Source organism: Python bivittatus, unplaced genomic scaffold (genome assembly GCF_059951505.1).
Source record: "Python bivittatus isolate LINGU-HERP-01145 unplaced genomic scaffold, Pbiv_v1 ctg000210_np1212, whole genome shotgun sequence".
Lineage (NCBI taxonomy): Eukaryota > Metazoa > Chordata > Lepidosauria > Squamata > Pythonidae > Python > Python bivittatus.
In genome coordinates, this window is record NW_028277053.1 from 19,793,881 (window position 1) to 19,812,079 (window position 18,199).

Consider the following 18,199-nt stretch of genomic DNA (forward strand, 5'->3'; position numbering starts at 1 on the left):
TTTTTAACGTTTATTTCTGCAAACTCTCCTTGCTTCCGCCCCTTCCTTCCGTGGCTTCATCCGTTGCCTTTTGCTCTTTTAAGTTATCATCTCTCTCTTCTAGGGATTTCATCCAATCACAACTTTCTCGGTCTTCCTCCCCACCCATTCATTCTTCTTTTGTGTATTTGTTTCGATCCTTGTTCATTCTCTTTTGCATGTTAATATCTTTCCTGCTGAAGAGCAAAAATCCAGTTTGCAGAGCAAGAGAGGTGGCAGAAAGCCACACGGCACTATCCAAATTTTGTTCATTGTCAGCTTTTGCTCATGCCTTCGGATGAGGGTTCATTTCAGCTCCACTCTTCATATTTCACAACTATCCCTATGCAGATCTCTAACAATACTAATTCCGACATTACCTCACTTCAGTTTCACCCCAGTTGATTTCATCACTGTTCCTTTCAGTCCCATTCACTCTGTGGGAAATTCTTTCACCCACTTCCAAACCAAGCTTTTATTTCTATCAAAATCCCTTGATTTTGCAATGGAAAATTTCAATTGAAAAAAGTGGGCTCCAGTTCAGGATTAGAGTTTATTTTTAATTCATACTGACAATGCAAATTCTAGAGAGGGATATCATTTGCAGAGTTGCACTGAGATTAACTCATCATTTTGTGGCTTTCTGGAATGAGAAATTTTGCGGATTCATGGAATATTTAGTGAATGTTACTGAAAGTGTACCAAGCAAGTTTTCATGTAATATCATGGCCTATGTCTAAAAAAAGCTTTTGGTCTGCCTATTTTCAACAAAAAACAACGAACAAATCAGTACTTGATTATCACTTTGTAGGTTCCCATTTCTGAAATTTTAACTAGAAATTTGTTTGTGTCTTATATATGTAAAAGATTGCGAAAGTGACACGGATTCCGAAATACGCACAAGAATGCATGACTCCGGCAAAGATGATATGTCCTACCGCCGAGTGGCCTTAATCGAACCCAAGCCTGCTTCAGAATTCAACCGCTTCCTACCCAGCAAAGCCAAGCCACCCACGTACATGCCGGCGCCCTTGAGAAAGAAGAGAATCGAGAAGAACGAAGATAATAGGAGAAGCTGGGCAAGTCCTGTGTTTACTGAATCAGATGGAAATTTTTCAAGGTATTGTTGTGATGCTCCAATATCTTAAATGCTCTCATTATAGCAAAGGCTGAGGAAATGCTGTCTGTAGGACCCAAATGCACCATCTCCTCTTCTGATGCAAATTTCTTTTCCTGCTGTTTCCCTTGGCCATAATTTAGCATTTCATCTTCATGAACGGTAAGCCTTAATTTGAAGCTTTAGCTTTGAGGGCAAATCGTGATTAACCGTGTTGCAGATGGGATGCTTTGCCAGACCAAAACAAACAGGAAAGTTAGAAGCCTCCATGGGGAAGCAGAAGGGAAAGATCTTTCCACTTGCTAGTTATGGTTATGTCGGCACCTTTAACAGCCAAGAACGTAAGGGTTCAGTTGATCAGGCCAGTGGATGCCAGATGCCTCCTGGCTCACCAGCTGGACCGGAGGACAGCAGCCCCACTCCCTCTGATTCCCTTGCAGCTGCTAGTTGTTCAGATTCCAGTAAAGACCATTGAGGCAACCTTGCAGTGATGAGGTCCAACCTTCTTCTAGAACAATGCTGTTAGGAGTTGTCACCAATTCTGCCGTTTAACTGTGTAAATTAAAATTAAATTAAGTACACCTTTTGGAAGAGCCGCTTAGATTAATTTGGGAACTCAGAAAGATGTTCTGGACCATGTTAGATTCTATTTAAAGCTTACTAGGATTATGAATTATGATCACCCATTACACATCTTTTGTTATTGTGAAATTTGTAACTTTGGTTTCTGTCTCTTTAATAGGGTTATTGAGAGTAAAGCTTCTGCTCATTGGTTGGAACCTAAAATAAGATATAATTCAAATTCTGGCTCCTTCTTTACCCACCACCCCACAAGCTATTCTCCAAGAGGGTATAAAATGTAGGGTGGGACTCCAGGAGCATCTCCCTGTGTCTGTCTTCTGAAATTCATAGGGACCAGTTGCACGTGACTGCAAGTGTTTGTTTACTTTGGTTTTCTATTTCACACTATTCTAGTGTATGTTGTGAACATAGCAAGGGTATTAATTATATTCTGAGGCTTTTATTCTTGGTCTACCTTGGGCTGTTCCCTCCAGAGTATCAGACAGTGGCATTGCACAGCCACAGGTGATCCGTTGGCGTGGCGGTAGCTCCTGTTGGGGAGAGGACAGTGGGAATGCCTCAGGTGTTTGTGGATGTCTTGGCAAAATGTAAAGAGAAGCTTCTGCCACCCTTTTGATACCCACCAGAACAAGACTTTGCTCTTCAGGATCATTGTCCAACTGACCCATTTATCAGCTGCGGCCAGAGATCCAGCCCTCTAGGTCAAAATAATTCATTCCTGAAAAGCTTTATAAATAATATTTTCAAAAGCCAGAGTGTTTGGAAATCTCTTTAAAATACGTCTTCTTCCATCAGTAGTTTTTTATCATGATTCACATAATTTTATTCTCTTAGAAGGGCTACATGTATTCAACATTTTTGTACACGTTTATTACAGCAATTTTGTACTGGAAATTCATTTCGCTTCATTCACAAGTCAGTAATTTTAAGACAAAGTGCAGTATAGTCTTCTGTATTCAATAGCCAATTTTTCTGTTTGTTTTTGAAAATACAACTTCACTGGATGTTTTGTGCAGCGACCGCAGAAGAGTTTTTGGGCACGAGATGGAACGCAAGTCAGCAGCTAACGTTCTTTCAGACTTCTCCACCTGTTTGGAGGAGGAGGAGGAAGAAGAGGAGGAGAAGTCCACGGGCATCCCCGACATTGAAGCAGATGACCTTTACGCCCGCAAAATAAGTGCTGCGGTATCAGCTGTAAAAGTTTCCTCTCATAAATTTCTTCCTCAGTCTTGGGTTCCAGGTGGAGAATTGCACTGGAAAAAAGCAAAGAGGATATCTTTTTCCAAACAGTGGTATAAGGAAATCCAGGGATTCAGGTTTGTCATCTTGCATGTTCTTTTTCCATCCCACCAGATTTTTAGAAAACACATTTTAGCTCATTGGAATCAATAGCCTGTTTCCACAGCGGCAGGGAACACAGGAGTGCACTCCTGCTTGTTGCAGCCGAAATGTGGATAGCCTTTCTGTTCGGCTTTGCTGTACTGCCTCTGTGTGTACTGATGTTGTTGACTGAAATAGATGGCTGCCCCTTCGCTTTGTGTCGGGACTCATCTCCTTGCCTTTTTTCCCTTCTCCTGGCATGGGATCCTGTACAGTAACATGGTGGATTCTGAAGAGGAGGGCGCAAGAGTCCAGCCGAGTCATAGCATCACGGACCACCCGGGTGTCAGTTGCACAGAAGACTCTCGGTCCGTCAGGCAAACGGCTGAAAACGCTGCAGGAGGGAAACACAGCCGTTCCTCTGACCTGCCAAGGTTCCTACAATTGCATGAGCCAGCCTAGCTGATGTGTCAAGGCATTGGTGGTTTGCTAAAAGGGAACATGAAATATTAATATGGAGGCTGCCTTTTTAATGCGCTCTGTATGCCTTAGCATTCTGAATGCGTACTGCTAGAGTCGTCTGGATTTTTGTATGTGTGCCGGCCCCTCCTCTGACGCCTTTCGTAATGGCTGGCCTGCTTTGCTCTTGCCCTAAAGTGGAAGTCTTGTCCTTCTAAAGAACGGGGTGCCCAGGCCAGCCCTGCTTCCCTGTGTCTGTCCGTGCACCCTTCCCATTCCAGCGTGTGCATCTTTTGGTCTTCCTTTTAGTTGAGTGCTCGTTGAGTTGGCAAACCTCTCTCTGGGTTGTATCACTTCAGCAGCTGAAGGCCTCTTTTGATGGAATGTCCCTTGATAAACATTTTAAAGCCTCCAGATATGATAGCAATAGGAGAGGGGAAAGAGTTCTAATCTTTTCCTCTCTTTCCTGTGACAGTTTCTGATGTGGACAGATTTTCTCTGTGTGCAGAATCCTTCATTCACTTGCAGAAATGACAGAGCCCAGAGTTCATAAGTTCATCCCTTTGCTAAGATTGTGGTCTCTGTTGCCTACAGCATATTGCAAATCTAATGTTTATATGTATCTTTTATATCTCAGTCAGTTTTTATTTCTTCGAGCACTGCAAAAATATTCTGAGGACTACCTGTCTTCTGGTAATAGAACCAAAGCTGACCCATCTTTAGGGCCTAGGCTCATAGCATGCAGAAACTATAATTATCTTAGGCCTGGGTATGACCAAAGAATCAATGAGAATAGAGACTTTTATCCAGATTTGGAAAATGATGATTTGTTTGTCCGTAAGACTGGTGCCTCCCACGTGAATCCAGTCATTCTCCAAGATTTTGAGTATTTTAGAAGGTCTTCTCAACAAAGCCATCGCATAGAAGGAGAAATTGTTCTCCAGCCCAGAGATGGGGAAGATGAAATAATTCCAGATTTAGAAAAAGATGATCTGACTGTTCGCAAAGTTCAACTACAGAAGAAAGAAGTGCCTTTATCTGGTGCCCCTGACAAATACCAAGCTGCTCTCTTTCCGGACCCTTGGAGTCTGCCCCCAGAAATCCAGGCCAAATTTCTATGCTTGCTTGAAAAGTCCACCATAAAGAGCGAGTGTGAAAGCGGTGGAAAAATCTTACCTCCTTCTTCGTGGCAAAAGAAGGATGATATGCTAGCCCGAAAAATTGAGCTGTTCGGCATAGGTGGGAATGTGCAACATAAGAGCTTCTCTCCAGGAGTGTGTAGCAAAGAAGATATGCAAAAATGGGAAGCCATCAGAGAGGCCAGCAGAATCAGGCATAAGAAACGGCAAATGGTTGAAAGGTCAGCTCACGGCTGTGCATGGATCGTGCTTGTATCTGAGTATTTAGAAATAGTGCTTAGTAAAGAAATGTGGCATTTGGTTTTCAACAAAGCATGTCTTGGTGTGACATCTAAGCCTGTGGTGTTCATGTTTGCCCCCATAAGATCTGGTGTTGATCATTAAACTCATCAACAGCTCACGATCCATCCGTCAGAGGTTAAGAACGATTTACATAGTGGCCTAAAAGATGGCATTGATGGTATTGGGCCAAGAATACCTGTTTCTGTTCTTAACAAGAGGCTGGTGCTCCACAGTATGTGATTGTTCTTGAAAACATGTATATTTGAAGTCTGTAGTTGAATAAACATAAGCCGATGCATATCATCACTTTGACAGCCCTTTCCAAAAGTTCTTATGTAAATATAAAACTCTTTAATATAGTGTTGAATCTCATCTCATTCCTGCAGATGAGACAGAAGGAAGATCCACGAACTCCTTTTCCAATTGTAATCCCCCCCCCCCCCCCCCACAAAGGGCTTAATGTATTGCTGCTCAGCCTGCAGCTCCTTTGATTGGATCTTCAGGTAGAATCTATTTTCTGGCAATATTTGTCTGGCTTAACAGTCAATTATCAAATTAATGTCTATTAAATCCTTTCAGAATGGGTGTCCTTGTTACCACACTAGCTTAATATTCAGCTTTTTTTCCGGTTTTTATGACCCCCATTTTTCAAGCCTTGTTATCATCTGAATTGATCTGCATTTTTTCCTTGCTGTTCAGAAAGGGAACCTAGGCTCAGATAAGTTGATGTGTTTATATATTCTTGAGGGAGGGGAGAAAGGCAGTAACACTTCTACTGATTTTTGTTTTTGTCCCCCTCTGACCTGAAATCTTGCCCTAAGAAGTTTGGATTCTAGTGAGCGAAAGGTGCTGGCTATTGACCACGCCTGTCCCCGTGAAGACACAGTCCTTGGCCAATCTTAATGAGGTTTCTCATGTTCATCCGTAAAGTGTTTCTCATCTTGAAGTGACCTCATTCATTTCATTCTTCTTGTACCGGTCATTAGTCCTTCTTTAAGCACTCTGTGTTTTGCTAGCCAAGTCATTCCAAAGGGCATCGTGCACGTTTCACTGGAAAATAAGTGCCTGCAAGCTGGTCACGTTCTTAAGCTTAACACAAATATTAAATTTAAGACACAAATTAGAATAAACAGTGAAGTACACAAATGCTTGGTTGCTCCTCCCAGGGTATCGAATTCTCTGCTGCCAACAGCCTTTCTCACTGGCTTCCCTCCTGTGCCCACTGAATGGGCAGGGGCTGGGCATTGTACTCACGTGGTCTTTAAACACTTCTGAAATTAGTATTCTAAAATCTACAGAATCTAAAGCAGTTGCAGCTGGTTTTCCCCCCCGTGTGTTAAGCTTTTGATATGTCTTAATATTTGCTAAGAGAGTAAAAATATTGTATGTACAACTATGATTTAATCATTGGCATTTTCGTAAGCGAAGTTCATACGTTTGCATGTCCATATCAAACAATGAGAAGCAAATAGAGAAGAGTGACTACTTGTGTTTAAGGTCACATTTAAAAGTTAAAATGGCTCTTAAAAATGTGAGAATGTCGAGAGAGTCCCGGGGGCCTCATATTCCTTTTCAAGTGCAGTTATTGTCTTGGCTGGTAAGTTGAGCATAACCCTGTGGACGTTGTTATGTATGGTGCCAGCGGGACGGGGTGTATGAACTTTGTTGGTTTTCTGATTTTCCTCAGGCTTTTGCAAAAGATTTCTGAGGAGCACGGGTAAGTTGAATGTCGAAAGCATGGCAGAATGCAAATGCCCCGGCCCGCGGGGAATTAACCCTCGAGTGCATCCGTCCGTAACCCTGCTTGAGGCCACCTTCGCATGCGCTTTCGGCCTCAGTGCCCAGCTGGCTTGCACGGCCCTCCCAGAAGCGCCTTCGGGAGCAGCCACGGGGGCTGCAGGGGTGGCCCAAAGCGGGCAGCCTGCCTCCTCGGAGCCCCCGGGGAGGCCCCCTTCGGAAGCCGGGGCGAGCTCCGAACACGGCCTTCCAAATTCCCCCAGGCAGCTCCGGCTGTGATAAAAGTTGGTGGCTCTGTCCCCGTTTGGCTTAAGGACCAAAACGAGTCAGATAAAAATAAAATATACCTGTTGCTGCTGTGTAAGCCAGTTGTCGCAAGCTGCAATGCTAATGTAAAGACTTGTGATGTTCCTTTAGGGGTGGTGGGCGGTCAGTGGCACGCAGCTTTTCATCAGAGGTCAAAGCGCTCAATATTCTGAAACGCTGGAGGGCCCTGTAATTTTTCATCCCAGGGCCACGGAAGGGGGAGGATCAGCCCTTAGGCTGAGCAGACAGAGGAAATCGCAGAACACGATCGAAAAACATTTTAAAAAAGATTTTACCTCCCCCCAGCCAGCGATGCAAGCCACCAAAAATAACGTTTTGGGCGACCCCTCCCAACCCCAGTAGAAGCTGCGGCAGTGGCTGCAGCCCAGTAAACTTACAGACAGCACAATACAAGCCAAATATGTGTTTCTTAGGCTTGTTATTGCTTCCCAATACTCCTACACAGTGTACTTTTACAAGTGGCAATCGCTTGAAAAAGAAATCACAACATACAGGAAGAACTACCTTACGTTAGCCATCCGTGTACTCTCGATTCTAGCTCTTTGCTCTTAGTCCTAGTAAAGAAGTGGAAGAGAATATAAATAAAGAACGTGTTAGGCAGCAGCCTTTTTCTTATGCTCCGCATCATTCTCAGTCTGTGAGCGTGTGCCTCGCTGGCTCTCCCAGGACGCGGAGGGGCTGAAAAGAAAACCGGCCAAGAGCAGCTCTCACCGCGTGAAAGAGGGTGGCCCGCTCTGTCCTGGACGCCGGACAGAGTCTGGGACCCAAGAGGCCGCTTTGGTTCCAGCTTGGCCTGTTTCGGCCTGAGGACGCCTCGCGCACCCTGCAGCCGCTGCCTTTTGGGCTAAATGCCGTTGCTTTCCTTGGCCAGAGGAAGGATGCGCAGATGGGGAACGCTGAGGCGCACAGTCCGTCGGGGTTCACAGCTGTCGTCGCACAGAAGGCTGTTTCAAGAACGTTCCCTTTGTTAACAGAGGAGCGGCTTGGAATAAGCAGAAAAGTTGATCCCTTTATAAAGGGAATTTCCTCCCCAGTTTATTTTTCCTTCTACAGAGCATTTTAAATTGGAAAAATGCTTTGCAGATGTTGACTTCTGACGAAGTCCTAGACACGATGGCAGCTGCGTAATTCGTTCTTCTCGAGCTCCCTGATCCACCTAATTGGCCTGACGGGAAGGCCGTGCCGTAGCAAGGCTTCCTGGGCCCTGCTCCGTATTTTTGCTTGACGGCAGCGGTAGGACAAGAGCAGCACGTCTTGGCAGTGCGATGTGGGACATCTTATACGTCTCCCTGGGTAGGGTGAGAATAAGGTGCAGAACGGCCATTTTGGAAACAGCTGCATGTTTTCAGGTTTATTTATTCGCTTACATTATTTGTGCGCGGCTTCAGTCCCAAGACTGAGCCATCCATTTGGTTTAACAGAATTGCAAAAATAATTAAAGACAGAATTTTCGGGAGCCTCTTCGGTTCAGCTATTGTTAAACTAGCAGCAATAAAAGGTCATCTCTCCTGGTGTTTGTAAGTTCTCCCAACGGCCATTCCCAATATTCTTCATTGGGAGCAACTACAGCCAAAAATGAACTATGAAAATGAACGGGTGTTTTATTCCCAGACCGAAAGCCTGTTGCTGCATCACAGAGTTTAATATGGTATTTTTATTATCCAGTGTTTGCACTGGATTCTAGTTCAACACCCTGTAATCCGCTTGAGGAGACAATCTGTTTGTCTGGACAACGGGATGAATCCATTATTTGCAAACAGATAGGTGAGAACATTCCTGTAACCCTGAATCAACAGGTGGAAAGACAGCAGAGGAAATAAACGCTGCTCCACCCTGACAGCTGCTTTGGCTGAGGCTGCTCATGTGCATGGAAGCTGGCCATCGGGGGAGGGGGGCACGCGAGGGTTGCGGAGAAGATGCACGAGTCTTTCACCGCTTCTTTTTGGTCCTCTCTAACGTGGTGGCTTTGGGGCAGCAGTATTCGGAAGGGGACCAGATCTGCAATAAGCCTATAGATTAACTCCATAATCCCAGGTTATCGGTTGCCAGAATCAGCAAGGGTCACCGCAAGAGAACGTGTAACTCTTGACTGTGATGGGGTTAGGTCTTTTATTGCACCAATCAAATTATTAATTACAAAGCTACGAGTTTTGCCATATGTTAATTTTCTCTCACTTGACTTCTTCTTTAAAATAAAATATAAAATAGCTATATTAGAGTTGTAACCTTCCTGGGTTTTTCTTTCTCCACGTATAGAGTCAGCCTGTCTCATTTATGGAATTTTCTTGGGAGAGGAATGAAGATTCTTCTGTCAAAAACATCTTTGCACACTTTCCTACTATTTTGTTTTTGCTTTCTGGATTAGGCAGGGACCTTCCATCTAGAAGCATTCAGAGTTCAATGGATGAATTCATGCATGATTTAACCATGGTTTTTTGAATAAGCCATAATGGCCTGTTTCACCTATAACATGAAGCTATTAACTGTGGTTTATAAAACACAATATCAGAAGTCACACGTTGTATTATGCCCGAACTGTGCAATAATTCTATAAAATACGTGGTTGGTTTCTTTCTTGCCCATGCCCCAGTCACCCCTTTGTTCACTGGGGGCCATGCAGCTTCATGGATCACTTTAGGGGACTGCAGTGGTGCAAATGTTGGGGCACCCCAGTCTCGCAGAATAGACGAGCCTAAGATGATCTAGATTTAGGGCTCCCACTGTCTCTCCAAACTCCGCCTCTGGCCGCCTGCATTTGCACATGACATAAAAATCAGGAGCAGCTAAGGTGGAGATTGGTGATACCGCAGAGAGAAAACTGAAGGGGAAGCGGGAAACAGCTTGCTCTGGTCCAATACAAAGGGCAGTGTCGCGTTTTTGTACTATAGTTTTGCAGTCTGTTTTGCTCAGCATATTTTAGGGCCCCAGGACAGATGTGATCTCAAAATCCTTATTCTCCTGCATGTCAAGAGAATCCTGACAGTGAAGTGGAAAAGTCTCCATTGGGCGCCCACATTTGCTTTCATATTCAGTGTAATAACTTTCAGAGAGTCTTGAGTTATGGATTTGGGAGAGAAACCTCCTAAATACTGACATAGGACTTTGGCCGTATCATCTTCATTCCCTTTCACGGATCACAAAAGGTTACATAAAGTGTTCTATAAAAGGATAACCCAGGGAAGATGGTCAGGAACTAGTTTCAGCAACTGTATTTCATTTAAATGTAAGGAAAAGCATCTGATGGTAAGATCTGTAGCACAGTGTAACAGTTGTGGGTTCTCCATCTCTGGAGTTTTTTAGAAGAGGCTGGACAGCTCTCAAGGATGGTTTAATTGGTCTTGCGCCACCTTGCAGAGGGTTGGACCAGCTGATCCTTGTGCTGCCTTCCAACTCCACAGTTCTGTGATTCTGTGTGGTGGTAATTTCATATGTGCAGCAACACGTTCCCACCCTACCCACCGCTAAAACCACCTTGTTGTAGAGCCCCTAGCTCTGTTACTGCGAATCAGATCGTTCAGTTCCCTCTTGAAGAAAAAGTGATCTGAAACTCTAAAACGGTGTCCTCTACCCTTAGGAGTAAATCCTTGAATGACGTCAGTGCCGATGAACTACAAACGATCCGGCAGATGCGTTATGACGAGCTCCAGAGAATAAAAGCTCAGCTGCGGGAGCAAGACCAGCAATGGCAAGATGTAAGTGTCCCGGAAAGGCCTATCTTTGCAGTCCTGCTGGGCACCTCTAGAAGATCGTCCCAGCAAGCCAAAATCAGGCAGCAGCCCGTGGAGATGTGATGGCGCGCGGGGTTGGGTTTTCCTTTAGAAGTATCGGCCAGTGGGAGGAGATGATCAAGGCCGAGGCTGCGCTGTTTGCTCCTCGGGAACAGAGTAGCCGTGGGGGTGAGGCCACGGAGGAACTCCAAGCCGTGGCGGTTCCGATGTGTCCTTTGCTGCTTCCCATGGGCTGAAGTGTGGGAATGACAGCGATGAGTGAGTGGAGCGGAAATGAGCATCAACAACAAGTGAAGCAAACCATGTTGTGAAAATATCTTAATGAGTCAGGACACCTGAGAATCCATTACTGCTTTGGTTTTCAGTCACCCGTTTAAATAACACCAGGTAATTCAAGATAACATGAAGTGCTCCTGAGCTGGGTGATCGGGTTAATAAAAATGCCAGCTCCCACTGCTGGTTTGAATAACAGTGCCTTTAAAATTGGGAGAGGGTCACGGAGAGCTTAGGGAGACGTGCCGATACATCTCGGGCTCCTTCTGTGCAGAGCAGCAGGTGCATTTCCTCCTGCAAAACCTTTAAGCGTCAGGAGGCTGAAAGGCCGCTATTGTTCCGATCGATCGGGGACAGGCTGGGCGAAGACACCTGAGAAGGCCGGAGCACCGGGCGTCTCAGGTGAAAATAGGGCAGCTGCGCAGTCCTCGCCAGGGAACGAGACCCGCGGGTGCTCAGCCGCAGCAGCTCGCGGCCCAGGGTCTCACCGAATATCGGTCCGTGTGGCTTTTTGTGTAGGACCTGGCAAAATGGAAAAGTAGGCGCAAGAGTCACACCTCTGACCTGCAAAAGAAGAAAGAGGAGAGAGAAGAAATCGAGCGAAGAGCTTCTGAAAGCTCAGAAAGGCGCAGCAAAACCCTGAGGGAAATGCAGCAAGACAGGTAATATCTAGTGCGTTTAATGGCTTAGTCTTGGTTATGTTTACTTGGAATTCAGCAGCGCTTAGTTTAATTGATTGCCTTTGAATTTGTTTGGACGCTCGGTTGCTGGCATATTTAATTTTCAGTTCTTCTCTTCCTAATGTTTTGATAATTTTATTCCTAAGTAATTAAAGGATAAAAATCTAAGGGCAATAACATTAATTTACCCACTATGATAATAATTTTAGTACACGTTTTGAAAGGGAAAAATAACCTTTTAATTTAAGTTTAAGTCGCAGTATTAACTGAGTTCATTTTCAACTTCCATGTTTGTTTTTTGCATTAAAATATTCATTTGTAGCTCAATCTTAAACCAGTTTACTTTGACATAAGTCCCACTTCTGCATTCTCAATACATGTCTTATATAACCTTTGGGGGAAATTGGGGGGGGGGGGCGGGGCGGGGAGGGTTTGCCCTGCAAAAGAGCATTAAAAAGTCTTCCCTGGCCTGCCTCCTTTTGTCCTAGCCTAGTGCTATTATGCACCCAGAGCTCTTTTAGTGAAATCCAGAGGGCCCATAATGCTTTCTTAAGAAGGAATGCACAAATAAAATTCTGTATATTGGGTTTGATACCCTAGGCTCTTAAAGTAGATCCCAATGTTGATCGAGCAATGTTATGCATTTTACCTTTTAAGCTGAAACGTCCACAAACCCTCTTTATCTGGCAGGCATAGGATTTTTTTTAAAAAGCCCAAGAAAAACACGCCACTCGTTAGCATCCTGAAAGTAGTCCATGTTACCTTTGGGGACAGAAAAATGTTGCAGAACAGTCATGAATCTTGCCGTCTCCATCTTCCCTTTGAATCAACATAATTGCAAACTTACACACACACACACACACCACTTGTGAGGTCAGTCCTAAGTGACCCAAAGCCCTTGCCTTTCTTCTAGGGTGAGGCGGGATCAGGCTGCCCTGAGGAACTCTTGGGAGGAGACGGAGCCAAGGGATTCCTCCAGCAATGACGTCTTTAGCGAAGAGAAAGCACCTCCAAAAGTTTGTGTTCCAAGTGAGGCGGATGGTGGCTTGAAGGCAGGAGAAAATCATGAGCAGGGTGGCCAAAAACCAGAACGTGGGGCAAAGGCCGAACCGCCGATCTCAGCTCAGAGCCTGGCCAGAGGAAGGAGAGAGCCCCCTTTGCCAAGTTCCCCTTCGGCGAACGCACAAACCAGGTCCGGTCGGGTTTCAGCTTCCCTCCCGAGAAGTTACCAGAAGACCGACACAGCCAGGTTGACGTCGGTGGTCACCCCGAGGCCGTTTGGGGCCCCTCTGAGAGGAATTTCATCGCTTCCCAGATCCTTTACGGTAAAAACTGGCTTGTGTCTGAGACTTGGTGGAGCAACTGTTGCTAATTTTACACTTCAGCTCCTTTTCTAAGTGCAGTCACTTATTTAAAATATAAAGAATAATATGTAATATGTTTGTGTGTATATAGACACACAAACCCCTTATGGAGATTTCCAACTGAAGTAATAATAAAACTATTCACTTAAAAGGAATAAAAGGGTGACATTTCACTCTGGATTTGTAACTGTGCGTCTACCATTTGTGTATCATCACATCATACTCAGTGTTTGAAATCTATTCATTTATTTGTAAAATGTATCCACCCCCTCAATTCCAAGGGGCCTACATAGGTTTGTGTACTAAGTCCTTGCAACCTGGTCTTTCATGGTTTCATCCGGATTAGGGGGATCTGACTTAACAGCACACAACAATAACTCTGTCTTAAAGCTGCTGATAATTAGCAAGGTGCTTCGGGCCTGGGAAAAACTGGGGAAGGTTTTAAGTAGGTGCTGCTCAAACCAATGTTGGAAATGTCTCTCTTGTGTCTCTAAAAAATGTCTCTAAAAACCTCCCCCAGATGGATGCAGCTGTGAAATACAATGGAGGAGTCGAAGGGTCCAGGAGGGCTCAGTCGGGGATCAGCAGGGGCCCACAGGCTCAGGCAGGAGGGGGGCAAAGCCAAGGCCAGATGGAGCCCAGAGGTCCAGAAGACAGCAAAAGTAGGACAAGCCACTTGCTTGGGGAGCACCGAAGGGGAGTGCCTGAGTTGGATCCTGAGTGGGATCATCACGCCAGTCCCGACTCAGTGACCGTCGCATCTTCCACCCCCAAAGAGAGAACCCTTTCAGGGACCGAGGAGTCAAGATGGCAGGTAAGTTGGAGAGATGCTCCTGTTCGTGTTATGCTGTCCCCCCAATGCACAGGAAGCTCTACACCGCGAAGAGGGAGAAAAGAATTAGGCACTGCTTATTAGCTAGCGAAGATGGTGGATAACTTCCTTAGAGAAGGGAATCTTGAGGTGGTCAGCCTTGTGAATAAAGGGGAAGTTCTTCTCATAAGTCACAATTGTGACTGAATGGTTGGACTTGAAGCAGTTTTCTAGGGCTCGGTAGTTCATGAGACCTTCTCTAGAGAGGTCAGGACAGGGACAGAGAGGGCCAGAGCTTACGAAGAACTGTTTGAAGGGACCAGAAGTTGCTTAACCCAGTGGTTAATCCTTCAGGAAATGCCTTCTTAGCTGCAGTGCTCTGCTGAGATTCAGTCCAGGAAGACCTCGGCTTCTGTCTCTTCAGGACGGCTTTATTTGATGGCCATCTCTCATTTTAGTGTTCTGACTGATTTCTAGAACTGCAAACCAGTAGGAAGGTTTTTAAATCACTTAAGATGGCAGGAGAGACAGAACGTAAGTACACAAATGCCCCTGCTGGGCCTGAAACAAATTAAAAAGATGTAGCTAAGGTAATGTGGATGAATGACAGCTGAAATTCTGAATGCAGGGGATGTAAAGAAATCAGGGGAAATAGCTTGTCCACAAGCCAGTAAGTCAAGTGCTATTGCATCTACAGATATCTATGCACTTAATGACTAACAAACCTCCTGGTTAAGAAATGTCAGACCCTAGAAACTGATCCAGTGACATTTTTTCCCCCAAACAGTTTTAATTGCAAGCCTCCCCTCTTTCTGAAAGCTTTTTACAACCACCTAAATTGCCAGTCACTGTAAATTTAAGTGAAAAAATACTTCTTAAATATATTAAATTGTAGGCTACAACAGTCTCTTTTTAAAAGAAAAAACTTTCTGTAAGGATGCTAATTTTCAGTTATTCTTCCTGCATTCCCCAGTAGTCAGCTCCAAAAACTTGAAAAAAAGTTAAATATATGGACTATGACATATTAGCTGCAGGAAGAAGAATGATTCAAAAAATGTCTGTTTTTCCTGTACAAAAATCCTATGCAGGAATGGTGAATTTTCTGAGTTTTTCTGTATTAAAGCTGTTACTGTACCTGGATCAGAACTTGAGACCCAGGAGTGCATAGCATCACGTGCCCACCTGCCAGCAATCAGGAGTCTCCCTGACTGCTTTTCATTAAAGTTTGCAATCCCAGCTGAGATTGGTCATCTCAGTCAGAAAGGCATGTTTCTCCAAACTGGTGATAGTGGCATTTTCTATTCCTCCTGAAATGGAAGGAGAAAAGAAATGAAAATATCCCTGTTTAAAATGGTATTTTCTAGTAATGAAATTATCCTTGCTAATAATTTCCTCAGCACGTTAACTTTTAGTTGGAGTTGTTCTTCTAATGAGACTCCTAAGCAAGGCCCAGGTCATTAATATAGTTGCTTACCGGAATGCATAAATTGGGAATATAAATTTAATTATCAAATAACCCTTGCATTTTAGATGTGCAGATACTTTCAGCTACACAGTACATAATTTAAAAGCCAACATTGCAATGAGCTTTGCTTGTTTAAGGGATAGACTTTCATTCATGTTGGTCTCTCCCTCCTCCTCCTCCTCCTCCTTCCTTTTTTTAGGAGCAATACAGTGATATGAGGATCAGTATAAACCAGAAACCAGGCAGTAGCCGTAGCTTTGGATTTGCCACATACCAGAATCCTTCTGGTGTCTTCGTAAAATCAATAGAAGAAGGTAAATACCAGTATTTAACTCTTGCACATTCTTTGGGAAAGTTACTGTAATAGGAAGGAAGGAAGGAAGGAAGGAAGGAAGGAAGGAAGGAAGGAAGGAAGGAAGGAAGGAAGGAAGGAAGGAAGGAAGGGGGAGGGAGGGAGGGAGGGAGGGAGGGAGAGAGAGAGAGAAAGAAAGAAAGAAAGAAAGAAAGAAAGAAAGAAAGAAAGAAAGAAAGAAAGAAAGAAAGAAAGAAAGAAAGAAAGATGGATGATCTCAAGAATTCAGCTTGCAAGAATGTGAAAAAAAAATGTGGACATGCCAAAGTTTAATTCAAAATTGACTTGCTTTAAGGTCCTGGTGGTTCTTTCTAAAGCCCCAAACAGTTTGATATCAGCATTCGGCTGAAGGACCATCCTGTCTCGTATCAACCTACCTTTACTATGGACATTGGGGGTTATGTAAGACATTCTGGGGTAACTTTCCAGCCCTGAAGTGCCCCCATCCAACTTCAGGATGGACAAATTGGTCTTGCCCAAAAAGGCCTTCTTCTCCTTCATAAAAAAGGGCCTTCTCTTGGTGTTATACAAACTTTCCTGGCACCATTCTTTTATTCCTTTCAGCTCCAAGTTAAAAGCTTATTTGATTGGGCATCTGAATTATTGACATTTAAAATTGTGATTTTTAATTTTAACTCAGAATTACTACTTCCTTTTAAAACTTAATGACGGTTGTTAGGATGGTGCCAAGCATTCAGAAGGGTCTTCACTTGAGACCAGCACCTCCCCTCAGAGCATTACTTCGGCCCCACCTTCTTCCCGCACCTGCTCGGAAAAGCGTCCACCAGGGACAGCGCTTCCATGCACCCCCAAATCTCTGAAAGCGCGCAGCTGCCTTAAGGCCTTCAGGGAGAGGCTTTGCTTGCACTCACATGCTCTGAGAAGCACCTCTTTTGAATGCTTTGCAGAGTCTGACTCTCGATTATATAGAGGTTGTATGTTGCTTCATTGGAGCAAAAGTTTCATCCCCGTGGTGTTGCTTTCTGCCTTTCTTTCAACAGGCAGCCCTGCAGACTTTTGTCAGTTGGAAGTTGGGGATGAAATCCTCTCCCTGGGGGGCACCAGCATTTCACACCTGGACCAGGGCGAGTGGGAAGGTGCCATCAGCCGGGCCCTGGAAAGTGGGCACCTCGTCATGGACGTGAGGCGGCATGGAAGGAAGGGTGCGTTTTTACTTGCATTGAGTACAATGTGAGCTGTCTGTAAGTTTTATTATGGTGGATGGTTTCTGAATACTTACAGCCTCCAGCAAGAGCTGATGTTTTTTTTCCATTCAAGTATCTTTGGTTAGTATTCCTACTTTTGTGAAAACAGCTTTTGTTGCAAGAAATATTTTACGCTTATTATTTGGTCACTGTTGCATGTATTACACTGTAAATACCTGCTTGAGCAAGTTTACTTTCTAGAAATTAGGAGGCCATCATCTGGAGTAGGGATGTTCCTGGGTCACCACCCCTTGGAAAGAGTTGATCTCAATGTACTTTGTTTCTTGTATGGCCCCATTCTCTAGACGATGATCTGTGCGAAGTCACTAGGATCAACTCCGCTTCCCAGCCTTTTGAAATTATTTAAGTTGTAAAATAAAGTTGCTGTTAGTAAACTTGCTGTTTATTGTGCACGCTTTTGACTAATTCTTGCTTTGGGGAAAAGGCGGTCTTTCGTAAGAGCCCTAATAGGTTGTCCCACATTAACATTCCAAATCACTCCTTCCTTCTCCTGTCCTCTGTTCTTTTTTCCTTTTTGTGTGTTATTTGGATGTATTTTTGTCAATTCTCTTTACACTTTGACATCCCTCTGTCTACTTTTTTAATTTCTTTTGATCTCCACGTACCAATCAGATTGGGGCAAAGACCAGCCTTTCCTGCCATTTGCAAGGCACAAAATCCTCAATCTTACAAGTATGGCTACCAACATTATAGGTACACCAGAAAACAAATGGATTGATGCGACATCGGGAGATCACACTTCAACACAAAGTCAACAAATGTCAGAAAAAGAGTTGCACAGCCATTTCCAGAATGATGTAAGTATGGATATGTGCCTCTAGAAGAACTCTAGAACTTCAGCCATGGGCAGTTGCAAGATGTAACACTGTCCTTTGACCCTAAAATCTGGGAGGGGGGAGGGGGCAGATACCGTCTCCTTCTGTATAGATATTGTAGTGACCTAGAGACAGGGAGTATCTTCTGTTGTTGTTCTTAAGTGACTACAACACATGGTATTAATATAATGGATTCATCTGCTAGACTAGAGTTTAGAGGCTTACAGGGCTAAACTCTGAGGTAAAGACAGACAGGATGCCGTTTAAGGGCATGCATTCAGTATTTGAGATACAGTGTGGGGTAGTGGTTAAAAGCATTGAGCTAGGAACTGGGAGATGGTGAGTTCTAGTCCCGCCTTAGGCATGAAGCCAGCTGGGTGACCTTGGGCTGGTCCCGCTCTCTCAGCCCTGGGAAGAAGAAGAAGAAGAAGGCGGCCAGGGCAAACCGCCTCTGAACATCTTGCCAAGAAAATGGCAGGGACTACTCCAGGCAGATGCCAGGAG

The 18,199-nt window shown here is 44.4% G+C and overlaps 2 protein-coding genes across 8 annotated transcripts in view; both read left to right on the forward strand.

Annotated features, from left to right (window-relative positions):
• The window catches only part of LOC103054555 (LIM domain only protein 7), a 102,210-nt gene that overhangs the window by 63,745 nt on the left and 20,266 nt on the right, over window positions 1-18,199 (forward strand). For 4 of the 7 annotated variants that reach the window (XM_088139549.1, XM_088139551.1, XM_088139552.1 and 1 more), the window contains exons 8-16: window positions 886-1,138; window positions 6,605-6,634; window positions 10,556-10,673; window positions 11,502-11,644; window positions 12,576-12,987; window positions 13,547-13,840; window positions 15,502-15,616; window positions 16,656-16,817; window positions 17,493-17,677. In XM_088139549.1, coding sequence (XP_087995675.1) covers window positions 886-1,138; window positions 6,605-6,634; window positions 10,556-10,673; window positions 11,502-11,644; window positions 12,576-12,987; window positions 13,547-13,840; window positions 15,502-15,616; window positions 16,656-16,817; window positions 17,493-17,677 — 1,712 coding nt within the window. The remainder of the gene's footprint in view (window positions 1-885; window positions 1,139-6,604; window positions 6,635-10,555; window positions 10,674-11,501; window positions 11,645-12,575; window positions 12,988-13,546; window positions 13,841-15,501; window positions 15,617-16,655; window positions 16,818-17,492; window positions 17,678-18,199) is intronic. The other 3 variants (XM_088139550.1, XM_088139553.1, XM_088139554.1) reach the window with 2 other exon arrangements.
• LOC112540084 (LIM domain only protein 7-like) lies at window positions 3,508-6,598 on the forward strand. Its single transcript, XM_088139556.1, has one exon. It carries the CDS (start codon window positions 4,027-4,029, stop codon window positions 5,017-5,019), a length of 993 nt encoding a protein of 330 aa, XP_087995682.1. The 5' UTR covers window positions 3,508-4,026; the 3' UTR covers window positions 5,020-6,598.